This window comes from Phyllostomus hastatus, unplaced genomic scaffold (genome assembly GCF_019186645.2).
Source record: "Phyllostomus hastatus isolate PE091 unplaced genomic scaffold, TTU_PhHast_1.1 phas_scaffold_21, whole genome shotgun sequence".
Taxonomy (NCBI): domain Eukaryota; kingdom Metazoa; phylum Chordata; class Mammalia; order Chiroptera; family Phyllostomidae; genus Phyllostomus; species Phyllostomus hastatus.
Window position 1 is genome coordinate 47,269,670 of NW_025334017.1, and position 20,614 is coordinate 47,290,283.

A 20,614-nucleotide genomic window follows, 5' to 3' on the forward strand; every position below is an offset into this window, starting at 1 on the left:
GGGCGTCTCCCTCCGCCCCAAGGTCCCCCGAGGACACCAGGGCCAAGTTCACAGCAGCGGCCACCCCGGCACGGCACTCTCACTGCCCCGGGGATGCCCCGCTCCCAGCCCGGCCGCTCGCACCCAGAGTCCTGCTGCAGGGTCTCCGTCAGACCCTCGAGCCGAGGCCCTTCCCGGGCCAGCCTGTGCCGGACAGCCAGGGGTGGCCGAGGCCCGTGCCTTCCTCCCGTCCGGGACAAGGGGAAGGTGGCCTGCTAGGACAGGGCTGCAGGGAGGGTGCGGCCTTCGGAGATGGAGGCCTGGAAGTGGAGGGCGTGGCCCCCACGGCCCGAATGGCAGCTCCGTGCAGCTCAAGGCACCGGGCTGGGCTGGACTCCTGCCCCTGCCCCCCTCCCAGCGGGCACCTCGGGGCAGCGTGCCGCCCGCAAAACCACAGCAAGAGGCCTGGGCCCGGCCCACAGAGCCCCGGAGGGACTGGGACCAGTGTCACCAGGGAGAAGAGGAAGCCAGAGGCCGGGGGCCAGGCCCAAGGAGCACACGCATGGAAGGGGGGCGGTGGGGTCTCGGGACAGGCACAGGCCCAGCCCTGCTGGCCACCAGCCATGTGCGTGTCACGGGGGTTTCTGTCCATGCCCCCCCCCCCGGGACAGAACCCCCACCTGGGTGGGGCTCGGCCCCGGAGCCCAGGCGCGCAGGCGAACGGAGGCAGGCAGAGCAGCAGGGAGCCAGGCCCTTTATTGCAGACCTTGTCACAGACACTCGGGCAGCCAGGGCCTGGAACAGGCCCACCCGGGCTGGGCCGTCCTCCCAGGTCCCAGGAACAGGAACAGGGGCAGGGGCCTGGGGCCTGGGCTGGGTGGGCGCCACCCTCTGGGGTCTGGTCAGCATCAGGCCCCAGCGGAGAAGCAGCCCCACCGGGCAGTGCAGGCTGGGCAAGGCGGCCACACCTGGGCGCCCGCAGAGCCCAAAAAGGACGCTGGGCAGGAGAAGGGGTGCCGAGCGCTGGGGCTGGGGGGCCGGCGGCGGGACAGGAGCTGCAGCAGAGGCTCGCCCCTGCTGGGGTGTGGGGCCGGGCCGGGCCACCCCCCCAACACGCACAGGGCCCAGCCTCCGGCTCAGGCCTGCCCCTCCAGGGCGCGCACATGCACGCTGGGCAGGCAGAACCAGGACGGCGGCAGCTCCCTGCTCGTGCCGTCCTCGTGGAACCGGATGCGCAGGAAGAAGTCGCCAGTGGCGAGGAACAGGAGGGCCCCGAGGCAGGCCGACTGGCTGGAAGGCTGCACCTGCGGGGCGGGAGGAAGGGGCGTCGGCTCGGAGCAGCGGGGCCCCAACGCCGCCAGGAGTCCCCGAGCCTGCGTGGACCTGGGGCCCCGGGGGCGGGCGGGCACCAGGCCTCGCCTGCCGCACTGTCCCAGGCAGTCGCTGCGCCTCTGAGACTCAGCCTCTGTCTCCGGGACGAGCTCACAGCACCTCCCTCCCTGGGCCGTTCCTGGTTCAGGTGGTGGGGGGTGCGTGGGGGCTGGGAGGTGGGGGCGGATGAGCCCTGTGACTTCATGGGTCCCCCTGGGGCCCCTGCCGTGGCCACTACGCAGGGAGGAGGTGAGTGCGTGGGGCAGTGCGATGGCGGCTCGAGCAGGAGCTCAGCCGTCCCGGGCTCCTCCGCTCGCCGTGTCTCCCCAACGTCCTGCGGGGCTGCCCGCACACCCTGGGCTCACCCCCAGGGCTCGGGGCGCAGGGAAGCGGCTGTCCGGAAGAGGGCCAGCACGGAGGGCCGGGGCAGGGGCCCCCGGAGCGCCACGCACCGCGTCCAGGTAGAAGGTGCTGGAGCCCACGAAGGAGATGGCGCCGTGCAGGTCGTAGTTGTGCACGCCGTTCTGGTGGTCCTGGTAGGGGACCACGGTGAGGGCGAAGGGCCCGACGCTGCGCGGGCTCCGGTTGGTCAGCCGCACCTCCAGGCGTATGGGGTCGCCCACCCGGCAGGCGGCCGCCTGGCAGTCACACGGCTGTCCGTCCACCAGCACGTCTGCAGAGGACACAGGGCGCGAGGCGGTCCGGGGCACTGCCGAGGTGGCCTCCCCGACACCCACCTGTTCATTCGTTTTTTCATCCGTCCGTCCGTTCATTGCCTCAGCCCTTCATCCACCAAGGCTGCCCCGCCCCCCTGTGCCAGGCTGGGTGCTGGGCACAGACATGTGCCCCTGCCACACACACTGCCGGTGACGGGGGGGGCAGGGTGTGCCTGTAGGCCGGCAACCCCCCACCGAATTCCCCTCGAAGCCACTTTTCTGGAAAGCCTTTTCAGATCAAGCCTCTCCCCGTGTCTTCAAAATCGTAAGCTTTTACAGCACATTGTAAACCCTTCGGACGGTTGACAGAAGCAAGGAGTTTCCTAAAAACCCCGCATAACCCCTGCCCCACCCCCACAGCCACCCACAGCGACCGTCCCGCGTCCCCCCACCCCTGTCTGTTGTCACGGCCGCCCGCGGTGGCCGAGACGCAGCCCGAGTTCCCCACTCGCACTGTGCCCCGGCGCGTCCCGCACGCCAACACCTCCGCGGGAACGTGGACAACAGCCGCACGAGCTCCCATCAGAGACATGAGCCCTGACTGGCCCGGCCGGCCCGCCTGGGCCGCGTCCCTCCAGGCGGAGCCCCTCGCGCGGAACAGGAGCGCCACGGGTCTGGCGGAGGGAGCGACAGCCAGAGTGTCCGGACGGGCCTGGCGTCACCTCGGAGGTCCTCGCGAGGGAGAGCAGGGGCAGGAGAGGGCGTCAGAGAGGCCGCGTGGCCGCGGGGGCAGGAGGAGGTGGGAAAGAGGGGCTGGCCGTGAGAAGGGGGGGCAGGGTGGGGGTGCAGCCCGGCCAGGTTGGGGTGCGGCCCGCTGGGGCTGGGGAGGTGGAAGCGGGGCCCCCCGGCCCCCAGCAGGAACGCGGCCCGGACACTCCGACACTCGGAGCTCCAGGCCTGTACAAGCCCCTCCCCTTCCTCTCCCTCCACTTTCTCCGCAGCCTCAACACCTCCCCTGGCGCTGTCCTGTTGACCCACCTGTTCAACTGTTAACCACCTGCCTCCCTGCTCCCGGGGGGTCCAGGGGCTTTGGGCTGCCCGCATCTCCAGGAGCCAGGCCAGGCTCCTGACTCTCATGCTGGGTCAGGTTTTTGCATGGATGAACAGACGTGTAAGGGAATGAGTGAGCGAGCAAGTGAGTGTATAAATGAGTGAATGAGTGAGTGAGTAAATGAGTGAGTGAGTGAGTGAGTGTGAGTGAGTGTGTGAGTGTGTGAGTGTGTGAGCGAGTGAATGAGTGGATGAGTGTGTGAGTGAGTGTGTGAGTGAGTGGATGAGTGAGTGAGCGTGTGAGTGAGTGAGTGAGTGGGTGAACGGGTGAGTGAAGGGGTGAGTGAGTGAGTGGGTGAGTGAGTGAGTGAAGGGGTGAGTGTGAGTGAGTGTGTGAGTGAGTGTGTGAGCGAGTGAATGGGTGGATGAGTGTGTGAGTGAGTGAGTGTGTGAGTGAGTGGATGAGTGAGTGAGCGTGTGAGTGAGTGAGTGAGTTAGTGGGTGAACGGGTGAGTGAGTGAGTGAAGGGGTGAGTGGGCTTCCGGGCCTGCGGTGCCCAGGCCAGACCCCCAGTCTGTGCCCGCCCCCTCGGGGCCCTCACTCGGCCTGTGGCTGGGGGGTACGGACCATCAGGACCAACCTGCCACTTCCCGGCTCTGGGTCCTGCAGGCTCTCATGGAGGAGAACGTTCATGCAAGAGAACCTCGTGGAGAAGATCTCGCAGGGGCCGATCAGTCTCTTCCCCGAACCCTTAAATGAGGCTGCGTGCGACCCATCTCCTGGCCCCACCCCCAGCCCCAGTCCCCCCGCACGGTTAGCACGGCCGGAGTCGTGGCCTCCACTTCGCTGGCTGGCCCAGGACCCCCCCCCAGGCCACGCCGCAGCCCCAGGCAGGCCGGCGGAGACTTGCTAGAAGGGGCCGCGAGGGGAGGAGGGGCAGACTGGAGGAGACGGGAAGCCCTGGGGCCTGCCTGCCTTTGGGCCCAGGGGGCCGCGGTGGGGAGGGGCTTCATGGGGTGGGGGAGCTCGGAGAAGGGTGGCGGACAGGACGGGCTGGCCCTCGGGGCCGGAGAAGCCCTTCTTCCCGGACAGGCTCCTGGCAGCACGTGCAGGAGCTGCGTCCCCGCCCGTCCTTGCCCACGAGCAGAGGCGGCTCCCCCTGAGGGGCGGTCCTCGGCGTCTGCTGCCCGACCCCGCGCACCTCACCCGGAGGTCTCCCCCGGAGGTCTCGCCCGGAGGTCTCCGAGACCCCGAGAGCCCGGGAGAAGGCGTGGAGTGACAGGGCGAGCGCAGCGGAAAGGGCTGTCCCGACCCGGCCGCTCCCAGCCCCCCAGCAAGCCCGGGCACAGCCCCCTCCCCCGCCCCCACTGCATCGGGCCAGCACTGCCCCGCTGCCCGTGCACAGGTGAGCAGGGCCAGGTGTGGGCGGGCGAGGGGTGAAGCTGGGCGGGACCCCAGGCTCCCGCAGCGGATGAAGGAACCCCGGGAGTGTCAGCAGGGCCCAAGGTCCCGTGCAAATCTCTTGTCTGTGACAGTGAGGAGTGAGCTGTGGGTCTCTCGCTCGGCGGGCCCACCCCACAACCTGCAGGCTTGCTCCTTAGCACGGGCGCCCCAGGCCTGGCAGGGGAGGCCTGCCTTCCCCCAGGGCTCCGCCCCCCCCCCCCCCCCCGCGAGGACACCCTCCCGGCCTCGTTCCACCAACCCCCTTTCCCGGCCTCTGGTGACTGTAAGAAAACATGATGGCCAAGCAGACTCCAGGCGCGAACGTCTAATTTTGGGTAAAAAATGTTAAAGCCCCAGAACGGTGCAGGAGGAGCGCCCGGGAGGACCAGAGAGGCGAGCGCACCTCCGGCTGCAGCGTGTCTGCCGCTCCCGTCTCTGCGGGCGCGCCGCCGCCCGGGCCACGTAAATCTCGGGGAGCCCGCGTTTCACAGTCAGGTCTGACTCCCGCAAGCCTCAGCCTGGGGATTAATCAAGGGGCTCCGTCACACCTTGGATGAGGCCAAAGAGGCTCAAGTGGAGAGAAAGACAGGCGGGACTTGGGACTCGGGACCCGGGATGACAGCTGGGGCCCCGCGGCCCCGGCTCTCGGTCGCCCTTCCCCCGCCCCCGCCCGCAGCCGGCCCGCGGGCCTCTGGGAGACGGCGGCACAGGCGCACCCGGGGCAGAACCCCGTGACTTCCGGTTGTCCGGGACAAAGCGGTGACCCCTCTCCAATGCCGCGGCGGCAAGCCGCTCGGTGCTCAACCGACGCGGCAACCTCTCCCTCTACCAGTGAGAGCCACCTAACGGGCCTTTTCCTCTTGGCCGTTAGGGAGCTCAGAGCCAGAAGCAGCACAGCAATCTAGGGTCTCCGGCAGCTGTACCTCCGTGTCCCCCCTCGCCCCGCCACACCACACACACAGCCGCTCCCGCACACCCGCCCACTCCCGCAAGTCCGGACCCGTCGCGCCAACTGCGGGTCCCCGAGTCGAGGCGTTCGGAACCGTGCTTGGCTACTCCACCGTCTACTGAGGGGGAGTCCGAGCAAGAGGCTGGGGGCAGCGGCAGGGCCCGGGAGGTGGGGCGGCGGCGTTCTGAGCGAGGGCCTTAAGGCAAAGAGGCGGCGCACAGCCTGGGTGGTGGGCTCCTGGCCATCGCCCTCGGCCCCCCGCCCCCGCCCTCGGGGCCTCAGCAGTGTGGGAGGGGGGCCTCTGTGGCGGCGGAGCTGGCTGAGACAGAGAGGGACCCACAGGCTGCCCCCAGCCCCGGCCCCCGCACCCTGCCAGGCCTCCGCGGGGCCCTGAGGCCCGGAACACGTCTCCCCCCACCGCACCCGGGAGGACGGCTGCTCGAGGCCCGCACCTGCGATCGCCCTCAGCCAGGAACGGCTCCGGAGGGGCGACCTCGCTCCCGCGGGTGAATGATTTACTTTTACTACTGTGCATTAAAGATTAAAGGGAGCTGAATGAGAATTAAGGCGAGCTGGAGAGGAGACCGTGCCGCCTGGAGCTCCGCGTAGGGAGGCCTGAGCTGGCCCTGGCACGGGCGTCGGAGATGGGCCCTGCGCCCCGAGGGCATGTGGGGTGAGCCTGCAGGGCGGTAAGGGGGGCCCCCGTAGGCTGCCTCTCGGCGGGGCCCCTGGCTGCCTGTGGAACGTGGTGAACCACCAACTTCAGCTGCGGAAGGCGCACAGGTCGCCACCACCACACGCCCCTGCCCTCGGCTGCGCTCGCTCGGCCTCCACTGGGCCAGGGTTCTCCAGCCACACGGCTGCCCACCGGACGGCCGGGGAGCCCCCTCCAAAAGCCAGAGCTTCTGCTCCCTTGTCCGGAGACGGGGTGATGCAGCCTCCAGCCGGGGGCTGGTGCGTGGAGCGGAAGGGACGTGTCTGGGAGAGGGCTGAGGTCCGGGCACGGGGGGAGGAAATGCCCACAAACGTGGCCACCGGCCAGCCCGGGGCACATGAGCGGGCTGCCCCGGCTCGGAGGCTGCGTGTGGGCAGCGCCAGCCTCGGCGCAGGGGCTCCCGGGCGCCTGAGGGCCCCGTGCAGCCGGCGGCCTCTGCCGCCATTTGCGCCCACTGTCCCTCGCGCTGGGCCCCACTGTCTCCCTCTGCACTTGACCCCCAGCTCTGCTGCCCCGATTCCCAAGGCCCTGCGCACAGGCCCCTCCACCAGGAAGGGGCCTTCCCGGGTCGCCCCTCAGGGGACACTGGAACTCGAGAAGGTCCATGGAGGCTGGCTGGGTGCTCACCAAACCACTGCCTTTTCTCCCGGGCTCACCGCCAGAGTGCAGCCAGCCCAGCAGTGGGGGGTGTGACGCGGACTGAGTCCCAGCCGGCCAAAAGTAGGGGGCAAGTGATACCCCAAAGCTGGGCCACAAACATACCCCCATCTCCTGGCTGACAGGACTGAAGGGACCAAGGGGGGGGGCGGGGAGCCATGAGATGGGTGGGGCCACCATGGCGGGGCCGTGGGTAGGGGGTGGGGTCATGGGCTGGGCAGGCATCCCTGACCTCAGAGGCTCTTTGTCACAGCACTCAGCTGAGAGGTGCACAGGCCCCCAGCACTCAGCTAACTGAACTCTCGCCTTTCGGCAGGGACTGGCGGGCAGCGGGGGCTGGCGCGCCCAGGGCCGCCCTGCGCCACGTGGGAGTGGGTGTGGGGACGGCCTCCTCTCCCTCCCAGCGGGAACAGGAGGGCACCGCTCTCTGCGCAGGGAACACCTCGCCCACTGGGGACAGCGCCGCTGCTGAGCCCGCGGCCTGCGGCTCCTCTTCCTGGACGCGCACCCCGGGCAGCGGGGGGTCGACCAGGAGAGAAGCGGGAGGGAAGGGAACGGGTGCCCGCTGGCTGGCAGCGTCGTGCAGAGACAGCCTCTGGGAGCAGCGGGGGACTCACAACGGCTCGTCTGTCCCCGAGCAACGTCTCTGCCTTCCCGGTCTCTCGTTTCTCCTCCCCTCCCAGGCCCTCCAAATAGAGCGGAGGCCGCTGCCACCCAGGCAGGGCCCGCCCCTGCTCCCCCAGCTCTGTGTCCGGCCTGGTCCTCGCCGCGCCGCCCTGTGTCATCTGCCTCGGACCCCTCCCCCGCAGGGCCCGCCCCCTCCCCCCCAGCGGGAGGTGCGCAGGAGGGTCCCGGCCGGTGTGGGGGCGGCTGTGCGGCCGTCGCCTGCTCCCCGGTCTCAGCGCCCTGCCTTTCCCTGGAGGGGTCTGCCCCCACCAGCCGAGGCCTGGGGCCCAGTGCCTGGGCAGCGCTGCCCCCACTGCCCGGCGCCCAGCAGGGCCGGCGCACAAGGGCCTCTCCAGGATCTGCAGGCCTCCCACCCACCGCAGGGGCTGCGCTCAGAACAGCAAAGCCCCTGAGAGTCTCTGACGCCAGCCCAGGCTGGGGAGGCGGGGGCCCGCGGGCTGGGGCAGGGGGCAGGGGGCAGGCCTGAGTGCGGGGAGGGGGTGGGCGGGGGTGTGGGGGGGCTCTGGGAGGGTGGGGTGCTGAGGGTGCTGGGCTTCCAGGGAGCGAAGGGGCGGTGCTGGTCAGCTCGAGGCAGCTGGAAGAGGAAACCCTGTGAGGCCCGTGGCTGCCCGGGGCGAAGGGAACGGACGGGGTGGGCGCCACGCCCCCAGGAGCCCCCGGTTTGGCCGAGCGACCTCTTACGGTCCCACGAGAAGCGGCACACGCCCCTCGGGCCGACACCACCGCTTCCGGGAGGAAACACGGGCTGTTGGACGCAGCGTGGGGAGGACTGCCCGCCGGGCCGTCTGCTTGATCAGCAGGAGGCGCCTCCCGGCTCAGGGCAGCATCCGGGGCGGGGGCAGGGCTCCCCACCCAGGGGCCGGCCAGGCCGGCCTGCACCCCTCGTGGGGTTCAGGGCAGAGGCCGGGCAGAGCCCGCCGCCCACCCCGTGTCCGCACACGCGGGGGCCACGAGCCAGGCCCACGAAGCACGACCCGAAACCTGCTGGCCTCGTCACAGCACGAACGCATCTTCACGAGCACCGGCAGGGCCACGTTCAAGCGGCAAGAGCCTGGGCTCCTCAGAGCAGAGCTCTGGGGGGAAGGTGGCGATGGCAGGGGTGCACAGTCCCTGCTGACCCCGCACCACACACACACACACACACACACACACACACACACACGGCTGCCAGGAGCTTTCACTCCCTTCCCGGGGCCAACCACCTCCGGGGCAGGGACCCCATTCTGACCCCAGGCCTGCAGAGCCCACACCTCCCAGCAGCTGCCGCAGGTGGCGGATGCAGGGGCGGAGCACGCTCAGAGCAGAGAAGCTGCCCCCCCCGGCCCCTGCTCTCCAGGCTGGGTCGCCCCTGGCCCCACAGGGATGCCCAGCCCCGGCCTCGCCCTCCCCTCCCAGGCACAGCCCCGCTCCGAGCCCAGTGCCGCCACCCTCTGGTTCCCAGCTCCGGAGTCCAGAGCCGTCCGCCCCACCTGGGGCCACCAGCACCCCTTCCCCTCGCCGTGCTCAGGCTCGGCATTCGGGGGGACCCCTGGGGGGAGAGACGGGGTTTCTGAAGTGGGAGTAGGCACAGCAGTGTCCACCTGCGAGACGGGCCCTCCCTCCTGGCCCCACCGCGAGGGGAGGCCCAGCCACACACACATCCCAGGAGGGGTGGTGACCGCTGGGGGGTGGTCGGAGTGCAGGGCGAACACCGCAGGGGGGGGTGGCCCGCAGGGGGGCGGCCCGCACAAGGGCTGCGGCCTCGGGGAGGCGGGCGGGGGAGCGGCCCGGCTCTCGGGGAGCGTGTGCAGGGCCGGCATGCAAATCAGGGCGCCTGGAAACAGTTTGTTCTCTTAAATAATTCAATCATCTCCGCACCGTCCTCTTCTGAGCAGCAAGCGTTTGCTAGGCAAGCGTGGCGGGCAGGCCGGGGGCCCGGAAGCCCGCCGCCCTCTCGGCTGTGAGGCCTGGCTTCTGCTCCGAGCCCAGAGGCCCTGGGCCCGTGGGGACAGCACTCTGGGGGGACAGGACTCCCGGGGGACAGGACTCCGGGGGGACAGGACTCCAAGGGCCCTGCGCACACTGAGCAGGCCGGCCTGGAGGGAGGGGCAGCTGCCGCCAGGAGGGAACCGCAGCCTCTCCGAGTCCTGAGGTCACCACAGGCCCCCCCAACACATGGCTCCCCGAAAGTGGATGGGGCTCAGGAGTGGGCCCAGCCGGACTTCTACTCCGTCTTTGATTAAACAGGAAATAGGGTGATGTTTGTCGAGGGTTTTCCTTTAACGCTACGTGGGTGCCAGAGGCAGCGACAGGCAGCCCACACCGCTCCTTTCCGTCTGAATGGTCAAAGCTCTCATCCGACCCTCCCGAAGTTCTGGGGCCCAGGGGAGACCACCCAGGGCCGCAAAGGAGGCTTGACCCAGGCAGGGGGAGAGGTGAGGGTGAGAGAATGTGGCCTCAGGAGGAAGAGGCAGGAAAGGACAGTGGAGGGCTCAGGATGCATGGGTCCAAGGGTCAGGCCCCGCAGCGGGAGCAGACAGGAGGCACTCGCGGGTCCAAGGCCCGTGGGAGGGGTGGGAAGGAGCCGGGGGCCGAGGTGAGGGCCTGGAGGCCGGGGTGGGGGGAGAGACACTGAGGCCACGCCCTCCAGGCAAGTGGGTCTCCCCTCCCCCACACAGGCACCAGCAAGGTGAAGGGTGCTGCTTCCCCCTGTTTCTCAGGGCCCCACCTGACCGGGAAGGGGCTGGAACTGGGGGGGGGAGGGGTTCTAGAAAAGGGCCAGGGGCCCAGGGGCCCGCGTGTCATTCTCGGTGCAGCCAAACACCCGGAGGGGCTCAGGAGCTCAGAGCCCGGCGGAGCCCTAGCTCCGGGAGCTTCAGGGGCTCCTTGGAGGGGGAGGTGCACGCCCGAGAAGGCGACGAGGCGGCCCCAGCTGAGCCTCAGGAGGGCGCCCGGGACGGCCCCCAAACCTCCTCACTGCGGCGTCTGCATGGCTGCCCCACCTCGGTCCCAGGAGCTCCCCCACTGTCCCCCACGACCCCATCACCTCCTGATGCCACTCGGGGTCCCCAGGGCCACGGCCGAGCCAGGACTGTCTGCAGAGCGTCTCCTCCGGGGAGCTCTGCGCTCCCGAGGCCTGCTCCCCCAGCGCAGCACCTCCCAGAAGCCCACCGGCGGGCTCACGACCAGGCCCCCTCCCAAAGCTACGGGCCAGGGCCTTGCACCGGGCGGAAGGTCCTCGGCACCCGCGGCCGGGCCTCCCTGGCAAGCGGTGCCAGGCGGGGCTGGCTGCGCCAGCTCGGTGCCCACACCGAGTCTTTGACTCTGCCTCTCCACAGGCTGGCAGCTTAAGCAGGTTTTAACTGAAATCCAAAGTAAATGCTAGACAGTGCTCAGTGCTGACTGGGGCCATTAAAACAAAAGTCAATGAAGATAAGTCTCCCAGAGTGACGGGCCGCCAAGGCCCTGAGGCCCTGCGATTGGGCGAGCAGGTGGGGGTGCGAGGGAGTGGGGGTCCCTGAGGGCAGACGGAGCTGGGGCGGGGGTGGTGAGGGTCGCCCGGGGCATGGCCCGCAGGTCCGGGGACAGCAGCTGCATGCCCGCACACCGCCCCGCCCGCCCACGGCTGCCGCGCGCGCAGCTCTCGAGCACCGCCAGGGCCTCCCGGGCGTGCCGCCCACCTCCGCGGCTGCCACCACCCGCTCTGGGCCTCTGGGCTGGGCCGTCGGTCAGCCAACGCCCACAGCCGCCCCCCCACGCCCCTGCACCCAGCTCTGCCTGGGAGCCGGACGCCGGCCCCGAGAGGACACACACACTTCTGGAAGGAAACCAGCCGGAGCGGCCGGCACTGCGCCCGCTGTCGGGAGGCTCGCAGTCCGGGCAGGCGGCCGCGCACCCTCGGGGGCAGGCCCGACCCTGCGGGGCAGAGGCTGGCAGGACAGCAGGTGCCGGGGGCGTGCCAGGGGCATGCCGGCGGCCGTGGGGCCTGTGTGAGCAGCAGAACGTTCCGGGCCGGGCGAACAGGCAAGCGAGGGCTGAGCGGGGCAGGACAGGGGAGGGACAGAGGCCTGTGAGGCTGGGGCAGAAGGCGGAGGGGACCCAGGACACGCTCTGAGATGGGAGTCACTGCGGGGGGGGGGGGGGTGAAGCAGAAGAGGGCAGACAGCCCAGCTCACGGGCTCAGAGGGTCGGTCAGGCAGCCGACCAGAGAGACCGCGGGCGGTGACGTGGGGACAGGGGGGTGGAGGGGAGGCCTCAGCGGCGGCCGGCAGGGAGCCACAACATGGAGGGAGGCCGAGACGAGGGGACGGGGTGGGGGGCTGGCCCCCACACGCATGGGCACACGCCCTCCCGCCTGCACACGGCCTTGGCCAGACCTCTGATGTCCCCTCACACGTGTCACCATCCAGCTCAGCCGCCTCCTCTGGGGACCGCCTGCCAGGGCGGGTGCTCTGGGACTCACGCCCCTGGGACAGGTGCCGTGTCCCCTCACCTCGCCCCCCCGGCCGGGACAGACAGGCCCGACGTGCTTCACGACGTCTACCGGAGGGAGATGGGCGCCTTCCTGTGGCCCGAGAGCCAGGCACACGGCTCGCTACGGAGACGGTCACTTCCCGACAGGGACACGCAGGGTGCAGGCTCCAAGAGGGCGGGAGCGCGCCCGACGGGCCGGTGAGAGGCAGGGGCGGGCACGGGCCTCGGCCGCCAGGGCCCCGCCTGCCAGGGAGGCGTCCAGCGGTCCGTGTGAACACTCAACCACAGGAACGCCCACTGACTGTGGGAGACGGCGGCGCAAAGGCCGGGGACAGACGGAAACGAGCGGGAGGTCACGGCCGCAGCCCGAGCACGGCCACCACCCCAGGAGACGCCGCGAGGCCGGGGGGCAGTGGGCCCGACACAGCGGAACGAGAGTCGGCTCCCTGCTGCTGCTGCTCACAAGGAGGGCGTCTCAGGCCCACAGAAAGGAACGGCCGAAACTGGACGCGCAGGGAAGGCGCGTCACGCCGAACCCCTGTCGACAGGGCCGGGGTGGCCGGGCCGCCCTCAGGGCCACCGCTACCGGGAAGTTCCGAGTGTCATTTCCCAGCTGCACCGGCGGCCACGCACCCAACGGACAGGAAAGTCCTCGGCGCCTGTGGCCCCAGCGAGAGAGCTTCTAGCGTGTCAAGTAAAACCCGGTGGAGCAGCCAACACAACCGGAGAAACCCACGGCTGTAGTTGGATACCTCCACGCCCCGCTCCCATAATCCGCACAGCAAGCAAAGAAGAGGCCAGCCAGGGCATCGAAGACTCGAGAGAGACAGCGCCAAGCCACCTGGCCTGGCCACGCCGCAGAGCGGGCGCCGCGGCCCTGAGCACGGGAGACGCGGACCCACAGGGACCACGCTCCTGGCTGTGGGCCGAGAGGGTGCACGTCCCACGGACTGCGGTCTCTGACCACGGGGGCGTCGCATCAGCAGTCAGCGGCAGAAAAGGGGTCTGCCAAAGCCCCAGATAGTTAGTTAACAACACCCTGCCCAACAGCCCTCAGGTCAAAGAAAAGATTAAGTGGAAATTAGGAATTACGGTGAACCGAGGGAAATCGCAGGAAACCAAAACTGGCGAGATGCCAGCAGCAGCGCTGACTGGAAACTTTACAGAACTAAAGATGTATTAGGGAAAAAGAAGAAAAATCTCAAATTTATGACTTCAGCTTCTGCTTTAAGAAATTACAAAGAGAAGATCAAATTAAATCCAAAGTAAAAGAAAAAAGAAAGAGAGAGAGAGAGAAATAACAAACAGCCAAGCGGAAACCGATGGCACAGGAACCAGGAAAGCAACAGGGAAAGTCGGTGGGCCCGAGCGCTGGCCCTCCGGGAGGCTCAGCAGAACCAGAAGAGCCGCGGCCGCGCTGGCCGGGGGCCAGGGAGAAGACGCACGCGGTCGGCGCCGGGAAGAGGGGGCGCTGTCGCTGGGGCGCCCGTGGGTCGTCAGCAGGGAAACGGCAACGCTGTGAAAAAACTTAGTTCCAACTCATCTAACTACGCGGATGAGAGGCAAAGACTCTCTGAGAGGCACGCCGGCGAGGCTCCACAGAGGAGGGGGAGACCCCCAGAACATCCTCTGGCTTCTCTGCGGCGGACAGTGCGCACTCGGCGTCCCTCTCGGGAACCCCAGGCGACACACACTCTCCTAGTCCATCCCAGCCCCCGTGGGAGAAAGAAGTAATAGCAACTCTGCAGACAATCTCCCCCAAAACCAGCCAGGAAGCTCTCCCCCACTCCCTCCCTCCCTCCCTCCCTCCCTGGGTCGGTCGCGCAGAGGGAGGGGCTGCCACGCAGCCGCAGACACACGCCCCTCGCGTCGCAGACAAGTGCGCGAAGCTGCTTTAGGAACCGGACCCGGCCGCTCCAGGAGGGCGGAGCGGCCTGCCCGCTGAGGTCTGCCCCAGGGGTGCGGAGCTGGCGCAGCATCGGAAAGCCCACCAACACAGTTCTCCGCGCGAAGAAGTTGAAACAAAAAAATACATAGGGCCACCTCAGTAGATGTAACAAAAAAGCAGTGGACACACGCCAGCTCCAGGCCTGACAGACGCAGTCAGCACACGGCAGTGGGAGAGCGCGCCCGCAGGGGGAGGGCAGCGCCCGGGGCCTGCTGACATCTGCTGACCGTGAGAGCCGGGTGCCCGCCATCCCCCCCACCGCCGACCGGGAGAGGGGGACCGCTCGCACCGCTCTGCTCCGTGTGGCGCTGCAACACACGAATGAAACGCACCCGGGCTGGGAAAGAAGCGGAACTGTCTCCACTCTCCAGTGGCACGGCCGACGAGAAGACCCAGCGAGACCGTGAGACCGGCTGCGGGACCAGCGAACCGGCGGGCTCAGCAGGGCCCCGGGTACAGGGTGGGCACCCGAAGGCCAGCCGAGCTTCCGCGTGCTAGCGACACCCCCCCACCCCGGAAACTAAGCCTTTTAAAGCAGCACCGCCTGCCACGGCATGGGGACACGAAGCACTCGGGGACACGCCTCACAGAGGACGCGCGAGGCCGGCACACGGGAAGCTGGGAGTGCCACGCACACGCGCACACGTGTGCAAAAAGGCACGATGAGGAGCTGGTTCTCCTGAAACCCATCTACACAGTCGACGTAACCCCACTGAAATCCCGAAGGACTTTGTGCGTGCACGTGTGTGCATGCCTGTGCATGTGTATGTGCATGTGTGTACACGTGTGTGGAAAGTGGCAGCTGACTCTGAGACTCCCAGGGAGACACAGGACAAGAGACCCAGCATGGGCAAAAGGCCGCCACATTCCCTCCCTCATGCAGCGACCGCAGCCCAGGCGGAGGCCGTGGCCCCCAGACCTGCCCCGCCCACGTGGGCTGCTCTCTGCCCGCAGCCGCGGTGGTCAGCCTGCCTGGCCCACGCAGAGCAGCTCCACGGAGGGACCTGGGGCAACCTGTGCTTCTGGGGCAACGTGGGGCAAGCAGCCTGACGCCGCCCCTCACCCAGGGCTGTCGTCAGTGCCCGAGAGCTGGGGCGTGAGCACGTCAGAAGGCTTGGTGGCCAGAGGGGGACACGCCTCAGGGCACTCACCCCCTCCCACCAGGTCCTCCTCGGCCGCCAGCCTTTCGCTGGCCCCACAGAGGCGCCGGGCCGGGGGCCAGGCTGCCCAACTCCAACCAGCCCCGGCCCTCCTGGCCATGCGGGCCCTCGGGGGCTTGCTTCTGCTGAGCGTTGGACGGGGCGGGTACCGTGGGCCCCGGGCAGGCCTGCCCCCCGGACCACGCCGCAAGTGCCCCCGCGGACACCCCACCCTCCCCTCCGCCCAACCCCTCCCGTCCCTCACCCCACAGGGCCGCCTCGCGCTGGTGTGTGCAGGGGGAGGGGGCAGTGGGCTCATTTCAAATTTAACTTGCTTTCCCTTTCCCACAGGGAAAAGGAGTGGGAACAGGCTTCTAAAAATAGCCTGGCCTGTCAAAACTGTTCACTGTCAGGCAGGGTGAAGACGGCGGCTCGGGAAGCAGGCAGGCACCCAGCGCGGGACCCGCCAGCCGCGACACCCGCTGGGCTCGGCCCCCAGCAGGCGGCCCCCAGCCCCAGGGCCCAGGCCGCCCCTTGGGCAAGGCCATCGCCACCCGGTGGTCACCTCCCACAGCCCCTGGCCCTCGGCACGTGCTTCGCACACACTCTCCGGCCCTCCCCACCGCAGACCGGGGCTCAGGGAGGGCGGGCGGCCAGCTGGCCTGAGGCCGAGAGCCAGAACCCAGGCCGTCTGTGAGGACAGCAGCCGCCGGTGCTGACCCGCCCCCCGCCCCGTGCACCAGCGTCCCGGAGCTTGTGAAAATGCCCCCCGTCACTCAGGTCCCGGGCGGCCACCGACGTGCAGTGACCGAGGCTGTGGACGCTTCATCCGGGGCCTGCGCTGGCCCTGGGCTCCCCCCTCCACCCACCTTCCTTTCCGGGGAGAGAACGAGCGAGCAGGCAGCGGGGGGTGCGAGGGGCGTGGGGGGGCCGGGGCAGCTCCACACCACCCATCGGGAGGGAGCAGGCCCACCGCCCGAGGCCCGCGCCCACCTGCGCCGACACAGGGCCCGCCCGCCCCGTGTCTCAGCAGGCCGACCCGCCAAGTGCCCGCCGCCGGGGGGCTCCCAGGTGGGCCTGCTCCGGCTCTGCCCACGCGCTGCAGGCCAGGCCAGAGGGCCGCTGCGGGGAGTCCGAACACAGGGCAGCTGGCCGCTGCGGAGGGTCAGACGCATCGCCCGCCGCCCTCTCCGAGCTGAGACACTCCCCACGAGCCGAGACACACGGAACTCGGGAGGGCGCAGAGACCGGTGTCTAAGACCAGGAAGCACGGCGGTCTGAACGTCATCAGCTTCCACAGACGCGCATGCAGCAGCCAGTCCAGAGCTCGTCTGGGGCCAGGCAGGGCTCACCCAGGCCCCGGGTCCCACAGCCACTCTCCTCTCCCCCGGTGGCCCTGGGGCGCGGCATGCCTCTGGGGAGCTGGACAAGGCCACACGGCGGCCCCTCCCCGCCCCGTGCTCACGGAGAGCCCCGAGGAGGTGGCCAGGGCGTGCACGCTGCCCAGCCCACGCTCACAGTCGTCACGTGGCCCTGCGGAGGGCCGCCACAGCTTGTTCAGACCCGGCCTGGCCGCCCCAGGCTGCCAAGACTGTGGCCCAGCGGAGCGGCACTGGAAAACGGGGAAGGGCCGCGCACCTGGAGGCCCTGCTCCTCACGGCTGTCGTCTCGTGCACCGGGGAACAGGCCCGTGTGGTCAGGGCCCGGGTGCTTGCGTGCAGTGGCCGGAGATGGGGTGGCAGGGCGAGTCGGTGTGAAGCCACAGCTCACCCAGCGGGGGCAGTGGGGGAGGGGGCCAGCAGGGGTGAGGGTGATGGCCCCTCCCCCCGGGGCACCCAGACCTCCCCCTTCCCACCGTCCACAAGGCCTCCCGCCCCGGCTGGACGCGCATGTGCTCCCGGCTGTCGGGTCCCTGGTCTCCGGGGCTGAGCGGAAAGGCAAGCACACCTCGGACCCTGCCCGCAGGGAGGCCAGCGGTGGTGGGTGGGCAGGTAGGCACAGCTGAGAGTGTCCGAGGGCGGAGGAAGGACAGCAGGGCGGCGCCCCTGCACGAGGCCCGAGCTCGGACCCAGCCGGCCCACGACATCGGCGGGCCGCGGGGCCGAAGGAGGCCGGTAGTGCAGGTGGTCCAGGAGGCTGCGCCGGCCGCCCTCCCCTCCCCGCCGCCCCTCCCAGCTGCGGGCAGGCAGGACATGGGCGGGCCGTCCTCCTCCAGCGCGGGCTCTGCGGGGCCTGGCCCCGCGGCGGGGACACGTGGCCGCTGCCGCCTCTCGGGGACAGCAGGTGCTCACGGGTGCATCTGCGGGCAGCGCGCGCCGCGCAATCTCCACATCGACACACTCGGGCAAGGACATCGGGAAATTGAATCTCGTTCCTAATTAATGGCTTTAATGCCTGTGATTAGGCCTCAAACACAGTCTATTTTCCAGAGATAAGTTTAGCCCTGTTTGAACCAGACACCCAAGGGCTCCGCTCACGGGCGCCCGGGAGCTCGTCCCCGCTGATCGAATCCAGGGGCCCGGCACCGCCGCCTCCGTCCCACAGGCTGGGGCCCCAGCGTCCACACCACCACCGTGAGGGCGGCTCAGTTCTCCAGGCAGGGGGGCAGGGGGCCGCAGGGCACACGGGCCGGGAGCAGCCACAGGGGGGCGGGTCCTCTGTCCTGGGGCACGAGGGCAGGGGGCTCCCGAGGGGCTGGGGGCCGAGCAGGGGCTCCAGGTGGCGGCCCGGGCACAGAGAAGCGGCACGAGGATGTTGGGGGCGCCGTGCCCTGGAGCCTGGAGACCCGGCCCCGCCCCCAGGAGGCTCCAGACCGAGGACAGGCCGTTCCTCTTCCTGGCCGGGCTGACGGCAGCAGTAGCCGGACTGCCCAGAAGGACGCCTGAACGCCGCACTCGGGACCGCTCGGTGTCCTCCATTCCGCCCCCCGCCTCCTTCCACACGGCCCCAGGGCACCTCCCCACGCAGGCCCCTGCACGCTGGTGCCAGTGCGTCAGCCCGGACTGCTCCCCCTGCCCTGCCCGCAGGCCTCCTGCGAGGGACCCCCTGACGGGCCCTCCCGGCTCTGCTCCTCCGCGCTGTGCTTGGCCCCCCAGTGTCCTGTCTGTCCCCGGCCCTCTGGAAGTGAGCTCCGGGGGCTCCGCGGCTCGCTGTGGAGCCACCCCCCACTCCCGGCCCCATCCATGACAACCCACGCCAGGCCGCCCTCCCCACCTCCTGCTCTCCCTGGCCACCTCAGCTCCTGCCAGCGCCGCTGCCCGGGGGCGTCCCTGCCCAGGAGGCCCCACAGCACTGCCAGGCCAGCCAGGGCCGCCCGAGGCTGCCACCCACACAGCTGCACCAGGAAAAGAGGGTTCAGGCCACGTGCCGACACTCTCACCACAGTGGTCGGGGGCCTCTGGCCGCAATTCTGCCGAGGGGCAGCGCACCCCCCGCCGGGGCTGGGAGGACACGTGGCCTCCCGAACACAGCCCTTCCTGCCAGGCCCCCGGGGATGCTCTCGGGAGGGAGCCCAGGCGCGGACCTGCCCGGGGCCAGGAGCTCCCGGGAGCAGGTGCTCCCGGGAGCAGGACAACGACCAGAACACCCTCTCCAGCCTCTTCCCAGCCGCTGTGCGGTGTCCTCACACCCAGCAGACCACGCCGCCCCCTCTGCTCCGTCAGGTCCCGGCCGCACATGTGGAGGGGGCACCTCGGGGCGGGCGCTGCCTCCGCCTGAGAGCTCTTGGTGGCTCCGCCTCGGGAGGTCAGGGCGGTGGGGCGGGGGGCGCTGTCTGTACCGAACTGGGCTCTTTGCACCCCGGGAGTAGAGTGGCCTGGCCAGCCCCTCCCAGGCCTTGGGGGGACGGGGGGTGGGCACCCAGCAGCCCCGGCTCCAGCACGGATCCCATCCTTCGAGAGGTTGCTCCCATGACTTGGGGCACACAGCGCAGTGGGGTGGGGGGGGCCGCTCCTGAGAGCCGGAGGGCCGGGCTGCCACCCTAGCTGCAGTGACCTCTCTGCGGGCCCCCCAGCAAGACACCAGGCTTTTCCTGGACACGGAGTATCTTCCAAACACTGCCTACTAGCGGGAGGAGTGGGCCGGGTCATGCCCGGGGGACCCCCACCCCCGGCCAGCTCAAGCAGCTAGTGCATCCGTGAGTCAAACACAGCTCCCCTCCGGGCCTCCCAGGGCTTAATTTCCAGGCAGTGCCGCCGATAGGATCTGTCATCAAAGCTGCGGGGGGAGGAGCGCGGGGCGGAGGGAGAGGTGAAGTCATCGGTAAGTGGGCACTTCTGGGATGAGCACTTACAACCAGCATTTAGCATTTGAAAGCATCCTTTTCAATTATCTCAAAAATAATCCGAGAGCTCACCTGACACCCAGAGCACGCACGCAATTACAGTGCTGGGAAGCGGCCGGCGATCCCGGGGCTCCCCAGCGCCCCGGCGAGACGCGCGAGGCGGGAGGCAGACCTTTAGAACCGCAAACCAGCCGAGCACGAGCCAATTACCGCCCCGAGGTCGATCCGCAAACTGGCACCGGGAGGGGGCAGGGCCCCGGTGCGCGAGCAAGCCCAGCACGTGGGCAGAGGGTGGCCAGGCGCGGTCTGCCGTCTGCCGGGACGCCACCTCCCCACACGAGCAGGAGAAGGGCTCAGGGGAGGAGCCCGCTCAGGACGCTGACGCCAGGGCTCAGGCATCCTGGGGGTGACAGTCTTCTGGGAGGTGCAGGGCCGAAAGGCAGCCCCCGCACCCATCCCCTGCAGATAGGAGGGAGCCCCCCACCCAAGTCACACCTCGCCGAGGCCAGGTCCTGCTGCTCAGGTGGGCCCCAAGCTCCCGGACGGGCCGTGGCACCCCAGGGCAGGGCCTGGGGCCTCGGGAGTCCGTGGGCCGCACGCAGGGAGCTGGGCCCTCTGCTCGGGGTGACGGGAGTCCGAAAGCAAGCCGCCGTGAAAAGGAGCCACGGCTGCTGAGGCCACAGCGGTGCAGGGACCATCCCGCAGCCCCAGCCTGACTCCCCCCATCCCCACCCCGCTTGGGGTCTAGGAGGCCCTCCAAACCCCGAGCCAGCGGCTCCCAGCCCTTTCCCGGCCAGCACTGACGTGTCTTTCACAAACAAGAGGGGGAAGGGACAGGAACTCGGTTCCCTGGGTCCCTTCTCAAGCAGCAGCAGTCCCTGTGCCCGCCAGGCACCTCACAGGCGTCTGCTCACGAACTAACCAACACGAGTCTGCACGGAGACCGGTGCGCACGCAGCCCAGGGCCCGACTCTTCGCACCCGGTGCCGGGCGCTGCCAGTGCGGTGCCGGGGGGCCGACGCACAGGCCCCCGGCAGCTTCCCCAAGACACGCCAGGCGGGTCCTGTCCCTCAGCTGCGCCGCGTCTGAGGCCCGGGAAAGCCCGCCGGCTTCCAGGCACGCAGGTGGGGCGGGCCCACAGGGGGCGCCCAGCCGGCCTTTGAAGCAGACGGAGGGCAGGGGCAGGCGATGACGGGAAACGCCCCGTGTCCGGGGAGGGCAGCGTCCGAAAGCGCAGGCACAGGTGTGGCCGGTGTCCCCGCAGGTGGCTGTCACACCTCTCCTTT

At 69.6% G+C, this 20,614-nt stretch overlaps 1 protein-coding gene across 2 annotated transcripts in view; it reads right to left on the bottom strand.

The window, feature by feature from the left end:
* Positions 1 to 717: 717 nt before the first annotated feature.
* The window catches only part of TRAPPC9 (trafficking protein particle complex subunit 9), a 160,854-nt gene continuing 140,957 nt past the window's right edge, over positions 718 to 20,614 (bottom strand). For both annotated transcript variants that reach the window (XM_045861310.1, XM_045861309.1), the window contains 2 exons: positions 1,803 to 2,023; positions 718 to 1,283 (listed from right to left, as the gene is read on the bottom strand). In XM_045861310.1, coding sequence (XP_045717266.1) covers positions 1,116 to 1,283; positions 1,803 to 2,023 — 389 coding nt within the window. In that variant the 3' untranslated portion in view covers positions 718 to 1,115. The remainder of the gene's footprint in view (positions 1,284 to 1,802; positions 2,024 to 20,614) is intronic.